We start from the raw sequence: 18415 nt of genomic DNA on the forward strand, positions 1-18415 counted from the left end.
TAAAATGGCAAATTTCAAAATGGAAACTTGTGTGTGTGAGTCAGATCTGTCTGTATATCATCCCTGCTTTTCACCCAAACACTGAATTAATATTAAACAGTCTTCAAGTGTTTATAAATGCACAATAATACTTTAAAAACAACCATAACACAATAAAGTGGCTGCTGAAATCTGACATGTTGTCCTTTGGAAATAAACTTCCCATGATGCTGAAGGTCACTACCTTACAAGTCTGTGGAAGGCATGGCTGTCGTATTGAGTCTGAGCAGTAAACTACTGCAATCAATTGTAATTATTCATAACTACTCAAAATTATTTACTAGATTCAGTTCATTAGAACCAGTTTGTTTCTGAAATGATGATAAATAACATTTGACTCATCATTTGGATCCCACTGTGATTAAATAAACAGTAAAATTTCAATTTATAAATTATTTGATAAATCTTATGATGCGCATATGAGGAGTGGTTTGTTCATGCATGTTTTGCAAGCAGAATAAATATGTTAAACACTGATTATTAAGACATCAATAGCACCGTGTTGGTCCATCAGTGACTGCCAACACCAAGCATCACATTTTACAGGACGGGTCCCTTGAGATTAATTTCCCAGTTTATGATCATACACGGAGAAGCTTCGAGGCTGGCTTAGAGTTTCTTATTTGGCAAACTGAATTACTTCTAAGTCAGTTTATGTAAATGTTTCTCATTAAAATAATACTGTCAGACATAGGCTGTTCTGAACCTATTTTGTTTGTACTGATTTGGTAAATGCATTAGCTGCAGAGGTCTTTTAAAATCAATGGAGATCATAATCGGTAAAAAGTTCATGGGAAATAACCTGTCAGCTAATTTAACACAGCAAGTATGAAAACAGTTTGGCAGACACCTCGCAACCAACAAGTCATCGACTGAAAAAATACTGCACTGAAAAAGAAGTCCACTTGAAAAACTTAACAAGGACCTAAGAGCTGTATCTGTCTCGATAGCATTATTTTTCCTCTGGGCCAGTCAGAGGACATCTTCCCAAGCAGTTACATTAAAATCAAGAATCAGATTGACAAAAGCAAACATTTCACAACAGAACAGAGTGAGTGAGAGGGAGAGTCCTCAGATATCGATCCGAACAGTGAAAATGAGGTGACACAAACTTAACTTTGGCACATTGAATGAGGAGGGCTGGTAGAGAGAGAAAGGACTGAGCCTGCAGCTGTGTTATGGCAGTGTTTGGATGAGGGGCCTGCACACTCATAGCCCTTTGTTGAAGTAGACTCTCTCCACCCCCGGGTGGTTGGCTCTGATCTTCTCTTGCAGCTCTGGCTCCAAGCGGCTGACTGACATAGAGCTGTAGCGGGCAGGGGTGGGGGTGTACAGGAGTTATTAGGTCAAACATATACGCGGCAGGCGTATTATGCAACTTTCATGACTGAAGGATCATACACACTCTTCATGGGCCTCAAATGAGAAGAATTGTTTTTACTCTACGTATAAAATAAGTGCGTACGCAAAATCACAGTCGGATTAGTGACATGTGCGTACCAGCCAATTTTGTTCTGACTCCCTTGTGTAGATTGGTGAATCAAAATAATTCAAAATTGACAGGCGTGTCATCAAAATGTGACATTTTAAAATGTACATTGTCATATTTTAATCGTAAACTAAGCATTTGACCTAGCCTTTTCTCTCTTAATGAAAGTAGTTTTATCATGTCATGCCTTTAATTAAAAGAGTTTGTGTTTACATTTTCTGAGAAAGTTGGTCATCATCATTTGTAGGTATGCATGATCTGAGGAAGTTCAATTTTTGTGCACAGTGTAAGAATGTATTGATGAATCCCAGATTTGTGCTTCAAACATTCGTATGCACAGTTTAAGCACATGTTTGTGAGTCTCCACTGTTAGTGAAAGAGGCCCCATACACTCTGCTACACATTTGGCTAATTTCTGAGGAAAGCTTGAATGTTTGACTCACCTCTTCTGAGGAAACAATGCACAGCATAGTGGAGTGGCAAACACCAGGCTGAAAAAGAAACAATAATCTATTTAACAAACAGGCAAACAACCCAGAGCTCACACAGATACAGCGGATAAGCCAGGGTAAATACAATTGTACAGCCACAAGACGCTAGTTGTTTCAACTGTGTGTGAGTGTGTGTGTGTCTGTGTGTGTGTGTCTCATATCATTAAGCTGAACCAAAGGAATGTTTCACATGATTTTCATTGGTCTTTCTGGGGTCACGGGAGATAGAACAGAACATCAGGAGCGCTTTGAGAGGGTTGTGAGACAGAAAAGCCCAAACTGTCTCATTTTGTCAGAACTGTATCAAGATCTTCTCCTGACTGCTTTTAGCAATTTACTGTAGATTTAACTCAGATAATGTGTCACAGAGCTAGTCATCAGATCATTCTGAGATGGACAATATTCCAATCTCAGCGAGTCTTATTCCTCAGAAAAGTATTCTTGCTGTCAGTAATTAGGCTGAAATTTCAAAGGAATTTCACATGGCTGCTTATCAGGTGAAGCATCTGTGACGACTCACCAGAATCCCACCAGGCTGACTTGAATAGGTGCACTCATCCATGGGAACTTCTGAAAAGACCAGGCAGAAACACGAATGAGAGACACACAAAAGCAGAGCTGAATCCCCTCAGTGGGGCGGCCTCATGTCTGTGGCGCCTTTCTCTCCTGTAATGTGCGATTACTAAAAGAAAACTGGATTGTGACACATTCTGAGAAGTGAAGCTCGAGCCATTTTAACCTTTGTGGTACTTGATAAAAATCAAGAATGAGGAGGTTCCTGAAGCCCTCTGCAGAGTGTTTTGTGTAGCCATTTAACATGCATACCTTCAGAAAGGCCTTCTTCTCCAAATGGTTCATTAAGAATGGGGGGATGGCTGGAAAAGAAATAAAACATGTTCAACTAAAATCACTGGAATACTCAAACAATGCTTCAAGACTACATAAAGATACGCATACCCATTCCTGGAGAAGCCATGAGGATTCTGGAGACCACGACCTGAGAGATAGCCTGCTGTGCAGCTTTCGTCGACTCTCCTAACCTGTTGTCGTTCTCATCTGTTACTGGGATGCCGTGTTGAAGTTCTCTGGAGGCAAGAAGAAAAACTAAATTATCAAACCTTTCAAGACATCTATAAAGAGGGATAGACTTTAAACGTGTTTAAACAGGCCTTGTAACCATTTATGTTGTTGTCTAAGGTTATAGCGTTGTGTTAAAGCGTACATGTTGTCAACATAATCCAAAATGATTGCTTACCTTTGTCTCATCAGAGGGATGTTGATACAGTTAGCAGCAGCTACAGCAGCAAATGGAACAAATCGTCCAATCAGAGGAGAGATGTGCTACAGCAGGAGAGAGGTGGCATAAAAGAAGGGAGGAAAATAAGATTGCACTGCTGTGTCGTCAGAGAACACAAATTATAAACCTTCAGACAAGTGCAAGTCTGAGGTCTCTGCTTATAGCTGAGTTGTTGTGCATGCAGGATTTTCTCTATGTGTTAAAGCTGGAATGACAACATCCTGAAAACAGAGCACAACCCTGTAAATAACACACCACCCTCATGACAAAGAGACTATTTGTGCCCAGCTTACTTCACGTCAGCACACCCATACAGCCGAGGTGGATACATTAAAATGTGATGTAGGATGGGGTTAGATGAACTGATACCTTTGTTAGTGCATTTAGTCCTAAAGCGGTGGCAACTGCCCCTGTGGTGGCAGACACATATGCTGTGCCAAGCTGACTGCAAACAGAAGAGTCACCAGTCACTTCAAGCAAAAACACACACAAAAATGATGCACTTTAAGGGTTAATATGAGCTGTTAACACTGCAAAACTTCTGTCTCTTACCTGACTGTGATCGGAGCATCGCCGCTCCGGTTGGTGTAGTTCACTATTGCGTTGAAAGACTGATTGATCCATTGCCAGAGCAACACAGCTGGAGTTGTCCTACAAGATCAAGTACAGAGGAGTTATTAGCACAGTGCTGAAAGACCACAGGGGATAGAAATGTACTCAATAAAGCAAACAATAGATTATCATACAGTTTGAAACATCAAAGTTAGGGATTGTAAGGGCAAATATTTTTTTTTGATATATACATATGTATTTTTCTCTAGTAAGGATGTGTGAAGTTGCAGAAATGCTCATATATCAGAAAATACGTAGTAGATCATTTAACGCTTTGGTAACATTGGAGTGATATCAGAGGTGATTCTTAGTTTGGCACTGTTGTGTTTCGGTGACAAATGAGAGACCTCAAGAAGTAAAGCAGCTATATTGATTCCCACCAGCTGTTATTACAATTTTTAACACATCTTACAAACAAATGTCACATATCCTTTTGTTTGAAAACATGTTTGACTTGTGTTTCTTTTTTAAAGTTATTTTTCAGGGCTTATCATGCCTTCATTCAGATAAGAGAGGACAGTGGATAGAGCAGGAAACAGGGAGAGAGCAGGGAATGAGACGCAGGGAACAGGCCACAAGTTGGATTCAAACCCGGGCCACCTGCTCGAGGGTGAACCTCATGGGGTGCGATCTAAACCGCTAGGCCATCTGCACCCCATGACTTGTGTCTCTAATAGCAGAAATAGAAAAGGAACAACACTAAAAACGTAGCTGATATGATGAAGTAACAATACAATCTCAAAATCAGATGCTCAACATCTATGTGGAAAATTCACATTTAACTTTAACAAATAGAATTAATGAAATAAAAATTAGAAAAATTGAATCACAGGGATCAAATGAAAGTGGAGGTTAACTACAGCAACCCACCAATCTTTTCTCAGTTATCACATATCTCTTACAATAAAGAAATGGCAGTGTTAATACTAAAATACAGTTAAATACCCACTAAACACAAGCTATCGCAGGATGAACTACTGAAAATGTAGAGAACTGAAGAATAAGGTGAAAAAATATTCACACCAAACTGCGCAGGTTGTTTGTTCAGAAGTGTGACTGAGGTGGGAAGGAAACAGAGCAGAAACCAGTCACTTTCCTTTTCATTTCTGCACTAATAACCCCTGTCATGTCTGCTGAAACTCAGTGACTATTAACTTGAGTGTTAAACGTGCAGTGTGACAGTAAAATCCTTTGTGTTTTTACTTGTAAAACGTCATCATGCATCCTGTGATGGTCATGTTCATTGGAACCTGCGCCGACATGCGACCGATCAGGATCATCTTCTCCCCGGTGTCGGGATGGAAAGCTGAGTCAAATATATACTTGGCCCGCCACAGTTCATCCTCAGTCAATCCTGGAGACACTATACCCTGTCTGAGACACAGTAAAGGTTTCTGTTAGGACTAACTTATCTTTGAATTTACAACTTTGTTATTAAAGCCAGTTGTGTGTCTGCACCTTCAGTTACCTGTAGTCAGTGATGACTTTGTGTGCATGAGCTAGCTGGTCGTTGGAGAGGAGGATGTTCCTGGGGTCTGTGACAGTGAAGAAATGTTTAGCCCGACCAATGAATGTGCTTTGGTCCCACCGGGGCTCTTTGATGTTTATGGAAGTGGAGAGCTCTGCTGCCATATTTATCTGTGGAAAGGAAGGTGTTAGAGTGATTTGATGATCAAAAATTAAACAAATATCTTATTAAAGACCCATGCTAATCTGAGACAAACATACTGAAATACAGCACAAACACTGTCACACTGTAATATGTCAGGGTTAATCATGTGGGATAACAGAGCCACATTGGGCTGTGACTGAGTGATACAGTTGCAGGTTTACAGGGCACAGCTCCAGCTCCCAGACCTCCACTTCTTATTTCCTTTGCAGACACAAGTCAGTGTAGGAGGACTTGTGAAAATAAAAGCCCCTGTCTGGATTGCCACGGTGCTTATTCAGCATATTGTTACCATGGTGATGGCTGACCTGACACAAGGGTTGTGAAGCACTAAATTGCAGAGCCCTATAATGGGAGCAACCAACCCCCAAACTATGCCTGCAAGCAGCACTCTGGAAGTGACAAAGCCTACTGCATGAGTCTGTAAATAGCTGTGAACAAAGTATTGAGTTTGTAATGCTAAAACACACTGCATCAAGGTTAGCTGGGCATAAGAAGTTATTCAATATTATGGCTTTTCCAACCACATGTGAGTATTCAAATAAAATGTTTGCATTTATGATTTCACAGTCCAAAATCCAGATAAGAGCGGCCTGCAGTGAAAAACAGCACAATCACAAACATCCCCTGTGTGTGTGTTTCCCTGTAGCCCAGTCTGGTCTGGTTTTTAACTCTTTGTTTTATGTTGCAGATCAACTGCTGGGTGACCTCTTAGTGCAGCACTCAGTGCAGGGATGCAGCAGCATGATGAAACTCCACCTGAAATTGCACCAAAGATGGCTGCTGGATTGACAGGGATACAGAGGATTCTCTTGTATTTGCTGGAGTGCAGGGAATGTGCTGTCCCTTTAAATTAAATTAGACCCCACAGGGTCCTCACGAGATAACAAGACACTCATCTCTGAGTTGTCCAACGAAACACTGATTCAATGCATGCTTTGGAAAGTGGTAAACTGGCACATCCTGTTGTTAATAGCCCTAATATGGCCTATGCTTCATTAGTGCTAAAGGTTATTTGTGAGGCCTGAACTTTGGACTAACATGGCCTTTGATCTACAAACCCTCAACTGCTTCTGCCCTCACTCTCAGCCAATCAAAGGCGGCCTGCGTGGCTACACATTAACATGCAATTCACAACATCTTCTTGCAAAACAATGTATGGATTATTGAAAAACTTCCTCCAGCATCCAATAACACCATTTCAGCCATAATTTCTCACACCCGGCATCTTTTACACAGAGAAATTCAGTTCTCTGTCCGTGGTCGCAGGGTAAACATGCTCTCTGACTGGATACGGTTAATTGTTCAGCCCGCCGTAGACCAGTCAAATCTGGACTGTAACTGGGGGTATTGTTACAATCTGCACAAAGCCGTTTTACATTGATCAAACAATGAAAAATAAATGTCAAGAAGGTAAATACGACCAATTAAGCACAGCATCTGTCCAGCTCGATAATTGTCCAGCTGTGCGCTCCAGATTCAACTAGTATCAGCCTGCCACATCCACACATCCAGCGGGCTGCTCAGGCTGCAAACCCGTGTAATGACACGGAGCTCAGACACAAGGTGCACGCTGCTCTCTACAATGTCGACGTCTTACTGATACGTTTGAAAAATGGCCTGGTTACTTACTGCGCTGTGGGCTCCAGCGGACTGCAAGAGGTGTCCCTAAAAGGCTGCAGCCAGCTAATTATACATGCATCGGCGTCAGAGCGCACAGAGGTTCATCCCCCAGTGTCCGGAACCTGGGCGACAAAATAAAAGCCCTGCTCCAAAGCTGCATTCACCACTAGAAAAGAGCGCGGCTTAAAATACAAAGAAAAAAACATTCAAAAGGAGCTCCATCAGTAGTTTCATCAATATTTCTCATCAAACAAACCAAAAACCAAAATAAATAAAGCTGGGTAAACATCAGAGGTGACATATTGTGTTTTATTTTACGCCGAGTTTAACATGAGGCTTTTATTTTTAACAGTTTACTGAGCTTTACATCCGTTAGTGCTTCAACATTTTCGTCAACTTTATTCAAAGGCAGTTAATGATTAATAACTGGTAAAACTTTGGATTTACACTCACTCACTCTCTCTCACTCACTCACACACACGAACACACACACACACACACACACACACACACACACACACACACACACACACACACACACACACACACACACACACACACACACACACACACACACAGACGCGCGCACCTGTCTGGGCACTATGAGCAGCACTTGAAATAAGTACCGCTTAATAATAAGAGAAGCACTCTTTCGTGCATGCAAAATAAATATAAAAATGTATTTGATAAATATTAAAACAATGACAATACAAAATGAGTCCCTTCCACAGCATGGTGCTTTAAGGTTTTAAATGTATGATAAATGCTAGCATAGGGAGAAATAATGAAGAAGGAAAGAAAAGAAAATCCAAATTGCCTGATTTTCACCATGTTTACTCTTAGGTAATTTTTGTTTTGGTAACTATTATTTTAAAGCATGTTTTTCCCCCTGGTGGTGGCTGACCAGGCGGGGACAAAATGCCACAACCCATACCTGTAGGATAATAAATGAAGATGCAACTTGTCTTTATTTTGGGTAGCTTTGACTGAAAAAAGCAAGTTATAATCATTTTCACATCTGATGTCATCTGCGTACCAATATTGCCACTTTAATGAACTACATTTACTCCCATAAGACAGCAGAGCAGAGAGAGAGAGTTACTTACACTATAGGGTATAAAAAGGAAAAAAGTCCATCAGTGCTGTGTGATAAAAATTAAATACAAAAGTGCAAATAGAACAAATTCATTTCCAGAACTCTATTCCTATCTCAATGCACAAAATAAGCGGTTGCGATTATTTACAAAAAGAAAACAGTTCACGTTTAATTACTGCAACCTTTGTTTTGAGGCCATGCCAAGTGAAAGATGCAGACAGATACTGTACAAGGAAACGCACTCTGGTCATCATCACCCAAACAGAAACGTTACTTATATTTATCTGTTTTTCTCAGAGTTAGTTCATTCGTGTTTCCTCACAAACCAGCAGAAAATGTGACGTACTGTTCATAGAAGCAATCAATTATAGTAATAAAAACATCATGCACAGAGAGGAGAAAGTTGAAAGTTGGGTGATCTATAGCTGAATGTGAGTTTCCATTTCATTGTGATTATGGCACACATATTTTGGTCCACAGGGTGATGAATGACTTTTTAAGGTTTGGCCTCTTTTGCCTTCCTCACCAGATATTTACAGGAAATAGTCCGGTGTACGCCGCGTCACATGTGGCTCTCCTCTGCGGGGTGCAGGGTCGAACTGTAGGCTGAATAAGGTGAAAGGGAGGATTTAACACACCATCACACTGACACATCCTGAGATTTAAATTTACTTCAAAAAGTCAGAAATATCCATGTGAAAAATAGATATACTGATGTTAAATATTTAACTTTTTAACTTACAAAGAATATTTCAATGTGTCATCAAGTTCCATGATTGCTGCTTGGTTTCCACAGCGATAACAATAGTTTGGTGCACTGAAGATCGTCACAACATTACGGTCATGGCACCAATTATAACCCTGGATAAAGAGAATATCAACATTAAACCTAAAATCCATTCATTACAATGTCCCCAATAAAAATAGAACAATTCTAGAAACCTCAAAAAGTGAAAGTACCTCCATGACCAGCTGGTGGGCTCTTGAAACCAAAGTTAGGCCATTTGCGTGGTTAAAGGTCTCTGAAATGTCCTGCCCGAAGGTGTAACCAGCACCACGGGGTGAGATACCCCAGCCACCACGATCATCGGGGTCTGACCACAACAAGTCACACATTGGTCCCTGAAATGTGCGGGGAGAAATGTAGAGAGTATATGTAATACAAAATTCATCGAACATGTAGAAGTAAAATTATTAATGGAAAATTTATTTCAAGGTTCACTTCAGCAAATCCAGTGAACTGAACTAGGCTATTTGGTGGGTATGCATGTTTTATACAATATATCTCAGCTGTCTGTAAACCGCACTGTTGGAGCACAACTTACGTTAAATGCACAATCACACTCCAAAACATAAATATTTCAAAATTAACTCATAATTACAGCAAATTTCAGAGTAATGAAAACTCCAGGAAGACCCTCACGGTAGCCTCAAGTTCACAGTATTTACCTCATGAGGAACCTCTTGCAGGCGATCCAGCGCTCTGATGTGTTCCAGTGTGTCTATTGAAGGGGACAATCCTCCGTGGAGGCAGAAAATCTTTCAGAAAATAAAAAAAAGAAAATATAACTGAAGGAGTCACTTTTCTATGCTTGACATCACATGAACACACCTTAATACACATAAATGTACCTGGTTGTCTACTAGTGCCGTAAGGGGCAGATAGTCAAACAGATCCGTGAAGTACTTCCAAACATTGGCATTGCCATATTTCCTTAAGCACTCATCGTAAAAGCCGTACACCTGAGTGATCTGTCTGCTCTCATGGTTCCCTCTGAGGATTGTGATACGTTCACGAAACCGTACCTACAAACAAAAATGTCATAAAAAATAAACATTATAATTTCCCCAACTTTAAAGCAAAAGTTGTAGGGAATCTGTTATTCTAGAATAAGAGGTGAGCCTTTTCTGTTACCTTAAGAGAGACCAGCAGAGTAACTGTCTCCACGGAATAATAGCCTCTGTCAACATAGTCTCCCATGAAGAGGTAGTTAGTGTCTGGAGACTTCCCCCCAATCTTAAACAGCTCCATGAGGTCATGGAACTGACCATGGACATCTCCGCAGACTGTTACTGGACATCTCACCTCTTGCACATTGGACTCCTTTGTCAAGATCTCCTTAGCCTTAAAAAGGATGAAAGTGATGAATGAAAATAGGTTACAGAGCATGGTGTAGTGTAGGCACAAACAGTGGCCATGTTTATTTTGTTTTTGTGAGGTTGTGACACACTCGCATCAAAGCCTTTGACTGAACTGAACAGTCACCCCATTCCAGGCTGAGAAAAACTATTATTAGTTAATAATATTTATAGTTTACTGTGGTGGTGCCAGTGCACTCCACTAAAGAGGCAACAAGAGTGGGCGTAGCTAGGGAAAACATTTTTCGCAGGCATGCCCCTCCATCTTCTTGGCCAGTCTTTTCCCCGAAAAATTGAGCCGCATGATGAAGCTACAGGCAAATGGTGCGCTCCATCGCCAGGGCACATGCATTAACTGACAACAGTCCAGGCAATCAGCTCGAAAAAGACCAGAGGATGTTACAGCTAACGGTCTGCTAACAGTCAAGCAAGCTAATGACTGATAGCTGCGCTGCCTTCCTGCGCAACCCTTACCTTCTCACACAGGACTTTAACCTGATTCTCCGTTAGCTGTTTGCACTCATTCAGTTGTTCAATCCATCCGTCCAACTCCTTGGTAAATGACTTGTCGTCCATGCCTGATTTGCCGTCAGCTAAAGAGCCGAACAGCTTTGAAAATCGTCGGGAGCACCTCTCGCTATTTTGTTCGTTTTGATGGCCCGGCTACGCTACGTCCTACCACGCGCCCTGGTCATTCGCTGCGTATGTGGATATGTTGTGTGCACGCGCGCACTTGTGTGCACTACGCAAAAACGAATGCGTCAACTGCCATGCGTTGATTTTTGTTGAGTTTGTTGGAGATAAAAATGTTGAAGTGTGCCCCTCACTTGATGTGCTCCTACTTTTAAAGCGCCAAAGATCACAGCTGTGAACTGAGCTATCTCAATAAAATTTCAAATTCAACCAGAATAACCCATCTGAAACTAAGTGAAGCAATAAATCATTTTCATATCACAGCTACCAGGCAGCTCAAAAATAATTATAGAGACACGTCTATCGTTGTGTTTAAAAATACAAAGGTTTTCTCGTTCATACTTTGCGTTTCCTAGATTCTGTGTCTTTAAAATGTGTAAAATGCAAGTCTATTCTGCAACTATGATGAAAAAACATCGACCCCTTTAGTCAGAATAACGAATATTAAGAGTAAAGAAAATGACTTATTTCTCATACAATAAATACATGGTTTATTGTCTTGGTGCAACATCAAGATAAAAACATGTTTGAAATAAATTAAGTATTGTACTTTGAACTATTATCATAACTTATTACTGAACACGGATATTTATTTTTTCTCGATTAAAGGACCTTAAGCTAATGAATGAAGGTATTCACAACAATCACAATAATAATAACAATTAAAAATAAAACAATTAAAATTTCAAAAACAAATTACTAACAGTCGGTCATTGAAGATTTGGAAAAAAAAAAACCGTGAGGGCCTTCTAAATTTTGCATAGATATTGGTAAAATAAATAAATAAATAGATAAATAAAGATTAAAAAAAAAACAAAAACTTTCAATTGCAGTTGGTTTATTAAATGACTTTAAAAAATCCAGCTAATGGTGAAATGTTCTGAGACGTATCTTCACAATACACCACTTAGCTATTTGCTGAAGAAGCCTCCTCAGCCCCCTCTTTGACTTAAAAGCATTAATTCAGGATGATCACTCATTAGCAAAGACAGAATTTCAGTTGTTTTTTGCTGTCAGCCGCGCCCCTTTGATGTTGACTGATTTCTTAAATAAGCATTATAATCTGTCTTTTTTCCACATATAATCGCAAAATAGCTGTAAATTACTTAGATTTTTTAATTCTTTCAAAAAATGTTTTATTAAAACTAAAGTTATCAAGGGAAGGCAAGTGAAGAGCAGGTCTACATTGAAAAACTCCATCATGATACATTTACAAACAGAAACAGAAGAAAAGCACCTGTTTAACCCCTGGAGGTGCATTGCCAGTATGACCAGACTGTGAGTACTGTAAGCAATATAGCTTTCTGACAGACGTAAAGGAAAACCAAACAAACCTCAACTCCTGCCCTCTACTGGACATAACCAGGAACAGTCGGGAACGCATCAAAACACCAGCAAACTATCCACGCTCACAGGACGATTTACTTAGTATGTGGACTAATGGGGGTATGAAGGGAAATATCAATACTGCACGTAAAACAGAAGCTGTCGTGCATTCACTTTGTGAAAGGAGGAGATAGGCTTTTAGTAAATGAAAAAGCACACAGTGCCCTTAATTTTTGCATTAATTGGCCTCATAATGGCTTTTTGTAGTAAAATTTGGTTAACGTGGAACTCTGCCGCAAAGGAAATGGGACGCCCAACGTGTTAGCAGCTGGCCTGTCCGTTTAATATCCTCCTTGCACGCCATTCAAAAGACTGTACAGGGAGGTCAGATTGCGCCAGGCTAAAAGACTTCATTACCCATCGCCAGACGTCTTCCTCTCAAACGCACATGCGCAGTCGTTTGTTCTACTCTGGACAGCTGTAGGAGAAAATGGCAGCACACATGCTAGGACAGCAGGTAAGACATTCAATGATTTTTGTTTTTATTTCACCATTCTTAGATAGTTCGGACATATTTTTATATTTAATGAACATGTATGAAGTTTTGCATTCTTTCTGGGGATCACGGGGTATTACAGAAAGTCCAAAATAATCACACGAGACGTTGCACTTGAATGACTGCTAACGTTAGCCTACAGGCTAACTGTCTTTAACGTAAATGGTACACAGCGTGCCAAAAGTACGCTTGTTTGGTTCAGCTTCTCATGTGCTGAGATCATGCATTTTCTGTTTTTCAGGTCCGTCACTTCAGCTCGTCTGTGGTCAGACCCGCAGCGAAACTGATTAAGGTAAAACTACGTTCTTGCGTGAAACTAGACCGGTCGTTTGACGTTGCAGATACTGGGGGGGATATTGTGACCCTGAAGCTTGGTTAATAAATCTCTGCATATTGTTTTCTAGCCCCCCATTCAGGTATATGGAGTGGAAGGCCGCTATGCCACTGCTCTGTTCTCAGCTGCCAGTAAGCAGAGCAAACTGGACCAAGTGGAGCAGGAGCTGGGCAAAGTCTCTGTAAGTCAAAGGAAGCTAGATGCAACGCTCAACTGGTGCCCCTAAAGTTTTCATCCCAACTCACCCTCATTAAACGAATATGAATAATTTATGTTGGTTTTAGCTAATAATATGTTTATCAAATGTACTACTTGTCTGAACTGTTTTGACTTCATAATGATGATAAGTGCAAGCAAAGTGTATCATCAGGCACCTTGTTGTTATTTTTTTTTTCCATAGAGTTTGATCAAGGATCCCAAGCTTTCCAGCATTGTGATGAATCCACATGTAAAGCGCAGCATCAAGCAGAAGACTTTTGGAGATGCACTGGCAAAGGCTAAACTTTCACCCATCACCATCAACCTCATCAGTAAGTGATAACTGAATAATGAGCCGTTTCTTCAGTGAGTTTTATCTGTGCATCTTAAAGATAATAGTTTAATAAGATCCATAAGTATAATATTCTGACACAACACCAGAGGTTATAAATACGTTTGGGTAGCTGGAAGTAGCATAAACAAACTTGTTAATTATCAGTACTTTTACTTCTCTGCAAATGATCATACACAACCAGCATTATGCAATAGTTACACTGGGGGTGTTGTGCTCAAAGTTGTAAATAAATAAGTAATTTACATGCTATTACTTGGCATTTTGTTTCTAAAGGCAGCTTATAGAAACCAAAAGCATGTATTCTACTGTTAAGACTGTCTGGGCTACTGTCATGTGATGTGGTACCAGGACACAAAGCTTTGTCCCCTTGAATTTCTTTGTACTAACTGAAAGATTAAATCAGTGTTGGTTTACACACTAGCTCATTCTGTCTTGCTAAGTGAAAACAAAGATCAAGTAGGGAAATACATTGTTTATTGTCATTATTATTTACTGTCATTTCTTGGGTTACTCTGACCTTTGAAGGGACCTTTGGAGGTCACAGAAAGAGAAGACATGTAAACGACTATTATTTACTTAGGATTATGCTGTTAATTTGCATTTTCGACTAAAGAAAAATGTGGTAAAAATATTTATCTCCATGAAAACTATGCAACTTTTAAGTTCTTAAGCATTAGCAGATAATTTAGATTATAAGAAACATGTTTTCAAATGGGACTTCATGGTGGTGCAACGGTCAGGGCTGCAGAAGCTGGTCACTGGTCACTGGTCACTGATTCCCAGCTTGGCAGGTGGGCCTTACCGTGTGGAGTTTGCATGTTCTTCCCGCGCATGCGTGGGTTCTCTCCAGGTCCTCTGGCTTCCTCCCACAGTCCAAAAACATGCTTATCAGGTTAATTGAACACTATAGATTGTCCCTAGGTGTGAGTGTGTGCGTGAAAGGTTGTCTGTCACTGTCAGCCCTGTGATTGACTGGTGACCAGTCCAGGGTGTACTCCACCTCTCGCCCAGTGACAGCTGGGATAGGCTCCAGCCATCCCCTACCCTGCACAGGATGAGCGTTTGATAAGCGTTTTGTTGCTAATAATGTCTTTTCAATAGTAGCATTACTGCAGCACAGAATATGCTGCATGACATCAACGGTGTTATAAATTAATGTTTGCTGTTATACTTGTAATTTTCAAAGTTGTCATATGCTTCAGCAGAAATATTCGGCTGAAAACGCAAACCATACGTACAGTAATATGAATTCTTTACACTGTCTTATACTTTCCGACTGTCTGTAGTACCATCATGAGGTTTTGCACTGAAAAAAATAAAACTAAGCAAAAAAATCGAAACAAAAAGAGGGTCGGCTTTCTGCAACCTATCTTGTTTTTATTTGACAGATGTTTTGGCTGATAATGGTCGTCTCACCTTGACTGGAGATGTCATCTCTGCTTTCGGTAAAATGATGAGCGCACACCGTGGAGAGGTCATCTGCTCCGTCACTACAGCTCAGGTATGAAATTATTGGAGGTGCCCTCATTTTGTCTCTGCACATCCATGTTCATCAAATGTATATAATTCTGGTTAGCTTTTATTAACCATGGTTGTATAATTGTACTATTTTGCTTTAAGTGGATCGTTAGACTAACCAACAGATGCACTTATGCATTCTAGCCTTTGGATCCAGCTAATCTTGCTGAGCTGAAAGTTGCTCTCAATGGCTTCCTTCAGAAGGGTGAAACTATCAAGCTGGAGACAAAGGTACAGTTTCAATGCATTTCCCAGAGAAGGCTTATCAGAAATAATATTTATTCATAATCATACATTTTTGTTACTGTGACTGTTAATCTGCAAGTGTGACTGATTTTACCAAAAAAGTAATGAAATAATTTTCTCTCATTTGTCACTTCAACTATTACACCCCTCAGTCGGATCCTGCAATCCTGGGTGGCATGATTGTCAGTATCGGAGACAAGTATGTGGACATGTCCACCAAAACAAAGATTCAGAAGCTGACTAAGCTCATCAAGGAAACTTAAGTCCTGTGGACTTAAACTTGGAGACGTCCATTGGGGATGAGGATAAATGTATATTGCTACCTGCTCTAGCACTGCAGTTGCTCCAGTGTCTGTGCTTAAGTTCATATGGATGTTAATAAAAAGAACAAAAATATTGCCTGGTTTTGTCATTCATGTTTTGTTTTTGTTTTTTTTTGGCAAAAAAGAAAGAAAGAAAAAGCTTTACACAAATTCGTTATTTGTCAGAATTAGTAGTGATACCCTTGAAATAGACAGATTGTTATAGGCAAGTTAATTTGAATACATGATGTGTTGTAATATGTATTTTCTAGAGTTACGCTAATTTATTAAGATTTAATAGTTTTATGGAAGGAAAACGGAATTAATAAGACTTTAATTTGTCTGAATTATGAATGTAGTGGTTCGTTCCTCTGGTTTCCTGGATGCCTTGTGCGCATGCGCAGTCCGCGCATCCTGTTACATTATTTTTTTTTTTCTTATTGAAAATGGCTGCCTCTCCTCTTTCATCTAAATTTCTACCTGAAGGATAAAACGTGAAAACATGATACGTGCTGCAGAAATAACGGGCACGCTACAAGACAGCAGTGATGGACGCGAGGGCGTAGCGTATGCAACGTTTTCTCAAACATGTTGAGGATACATGGGGAAAAAATGTATGCGACTCGGAATTAACTCTCTCCAGTTCAACATCCACTAATAAATGAGGTACGAACATTACGTTATTTAAATTGTTGAGAGTTGTCGGAATAAAACTCAAGTCTAGTTTTGTGCAAGCCATAATTCTGTTTTGCAGTTGCTGTAGTTCACCGCGCTTTGTCTTGACATCTCGTACGTCTTCTGTTGTAACGCTTAAAGGCCTTCATGATGTACCACCTATAGTGAGCATTTCAGTGCACCCCGTTGACTATGTAGTTGTCCGACTGCACGTGTGCGTGTGTATTATATGAACTGTATCCTGTCTAATTACTTTACTTTTCTGCACTCCCACAGAAAATGATGCATCAAGTGACCACCAGCAGCAGTGAATACTGTATGAGCGGGCTGGCAGAGGACTGTCATCCTGCCAGTCATTTCGATTTATGTAGCACACAATCCAACAAGTTCTATCCGTCTGCTTCGCCTGGTCTGCAGCTGTCCCTTGCAGGGTTAGCTCCTTTACCGCAGGGCATGCACAAAGCCATTGCATGTCAAATACAAGAGAATCAGACTGATTTTCAGGCTCAGATGGTGAGGATAAGGGGCAGTGAGGCTGCAGGACCTGATGGCTCTAAGAAGAAGAAAGGTATGGTAAAGTCTGGGCGGAGAGGGAGGCCATCAGGGACTACAAAGTCAGCTGGTTATCGCACAAGTACTGGACGCCCACTTGGGACAACTAGAGCAGCTGGGTTCAAAACCAGTCCGGGAAGACCCCTTGGTACTACAAAAGCAGCTGGATATAAGGTCAGCCCTGGCAGGCCCCCCGGCAGCATCAAGAGTCTAGCTCGGCTCAGGAAACTTGAGTTTGACTGTGACAACGCCAAGAAGCTTGACTTTAGCACATGCAGTGTCCCCAAGAAAATGGACTTCCCAGGTTGTGATGTTCCACCTTTTCCTTACACCTTGGTGGAGAAAAGACCCCTCTGTGAGCCTGCTGGCAAAGTTGATGAAGTCAGTGAACAATGAGAAGAACATTTGTGTGCATGAGCAAAATGATGTTAGAGAAAAACACTTCTCTTAAACACAGGAGATGATAACGTGACTTTAAGAAGTAGCTCTGACTTTTTTTCCTATGTGCAGTCTTTGACATGGCATCCATCATTACATCAAACAACTGAATAAGCAGTATGTTATTCCCGCTTGGTAGAGATGCATGAAAATTTATTATTGACCAATCAGTAAAGGCTCAAAAGTATTAGGCAGTCTCTAACTTCACTAGAGAGTGGGCTTCCCTCTTACATTTCCTTTTTCTGAGCTTTGACTTGCCCTCTTTCTCTGCTTTCATATTTTTGAACCACTTTTTGTACACCTATATAAGTGGTACTGTTGTCAAAACAACCAACCAATTCAGCTTTTTATCAAGAATATGTGGGTGTGTAATTGTCTTATCTGTGTTGTCCTGCTCACTGTTTTCCTTTGTGATTTTATCCAGCATTATTATTAAAACGGAAAAACAGATACACCTTTTTATGACTAGTTCACATTAAATTATATCAGCTTAAGCACAATATGTGTTACTTTGCACTTTGTAAGTACAATTTAGTTCATGTTTGTAACAATAGCCTGTATTTTGTTTCAAAGCTCACTTGATTAGCACTTCCTGATGTATGTAATTTGTTATGCTGTTCAATAGTACTAAAAAAAGAAAAAAGTAAAAGTTTGTGAAATGTGTTATTAATGCTCATGTGCTGTATGTGAAACAAAAATAAAAGTCTTTTTCACTTAAAATATTTTCATTACATAGAAAGTATGTTGTTCTCTCCGCGAACACAAGG

The 18415-nt window shown here is 40.2% G+C and overlaps 4 protein-coding genes across 4 annotated transcripts; 2 read left to right on the top strand and 2 right to left on the bottom strand.

Annotated features, from left to right (window-relative positions):
- Nucleotides 1-1111: 1111 nt before the first annotated feature.
- Nucleotides 1112-7361, bottom strand: sfxn1 (sideroflexin 1). Its single transcript, XM_074673877.1, has 11 exons — nucleotides 7230-7361; nucleotides 5397-5566; nucleotides 5132-5302; nucleotides 3869-3967; nucleotides 3686-3761; nucleotides 3275-3360; nucleotides 2977-3104; nucleotides 2845-2894; nucleotides 2540-2589; nucleotides 1972-2019; nucleotides 1112-1345 (listed from the first exon to the last, which is right to left on the bottom strand). The coding sequence occupies exons 2-11, from the start codon at nucleotides 5558-5560 to the stop codon at nucleotides 1249-1251; spliced, it is 969 nt and encodes a 322-aa protein (XP_074529978.1). The 5' UTR covers nucleotides 5561-5566; nucleotides 7230-7361; the 3' UTR covers nucleotides 1112-1248.
- A 1079-nt stretch (nucleotides 7362-8440) lies between these two features.
- Nucleotides 8441-11220, bottom strand: LOC141793311 (serine/threonine-protein phosphatase 2A catalytic subunit alpha isoform-like). Its single transcript, XM_074673878.1, has 7 exons — nucleotides 10930-11220; nucleotides 10232-10441; nucleotides 9949-10122; nucleotides 9766-9855; nucleotides 9277-9438; nucleotides 9059-9177; nucleotides 8441-8922 (listed from the first exon to the last, which is right to left on the bottom strand). The coding sequence occupies exons 1-7, from the start codon at nucleotides 11029-11031 to the stop codon at nucleotides 8850-8852; spliced, it is 930 nt and encodes a 309-aa protein (XP_074529979.1). The 5' UTR covers nucleotides 11032-11220; the 3' UTR covers nucleotides 8441-8849.
- Nucleotides 11221-12835: 1615 nt separating this feature from the next.
- On the top strand, nucleotides 12836-16077 carry atp5po (ATP synthase peripheral stalk subunit OSCP). The gene is made up of 7 exons (XM_074674279.1): nucleotides 12836-12991; nucleotides 13272-13322; nucleotides 13435-13545; nucleotides 13765-13894; nucleotides 15306-15418; nucleotides 15580-15666; nucleotides 15834-16077. Exons 1-7 carry the CDS (start codon nucleotides 12965-12967, stop codon nucleotides 15942-15944), a joined length of 630 nt encoding a protein of 209 aa, XP_074530380.1. The 5' UTR covers nucleotides 12836-12964; the 3' UTR covers nucleotides 15945-16077.
- A 326-nt stretch (nucleotides 16078-16403) lies between these two features.
- Nucleotides 16404-18267, top strand: LOC141793556 (uncharacterized). Its single transcript, XM_074674334.1, has 2 exons — nucleotides 16404-16649; nucleotides 16935-18267. Exon 2 carries the CDS (start codon nucleotides 16938-16940, stop codon nucleotides 17604-17606), a length of 669 nt encoding a protein of 222 aa, XP_074530435.1. The 5' UTR covers nucleotides 16404-16649; nucleotides 16935-16937; the 3' UTR covers nucleotides 17607-18267.
- Nucleotides 18268-18415: the final 148 nt, after the last annotated feature.

This window comes from Halichoeres trimaculatus, unplaced genomic scaffold (genome assembly GCF_033239565.1).
Source record: "Halichoeres trimaculatus isolate MK-OKI-2021-1 unplaced genomic scaffold, fHalTri1.1 fHalTri1_scaffold_7, whole genome shotgun sequence".
NCBI classification, from domain to species: domain Eukaryota; kingdom Metazoa; phylum Chordata; class Actinopteri; order Labriformes; family Labridae; genus Halichoeres; species Halichoeres trimaculatus.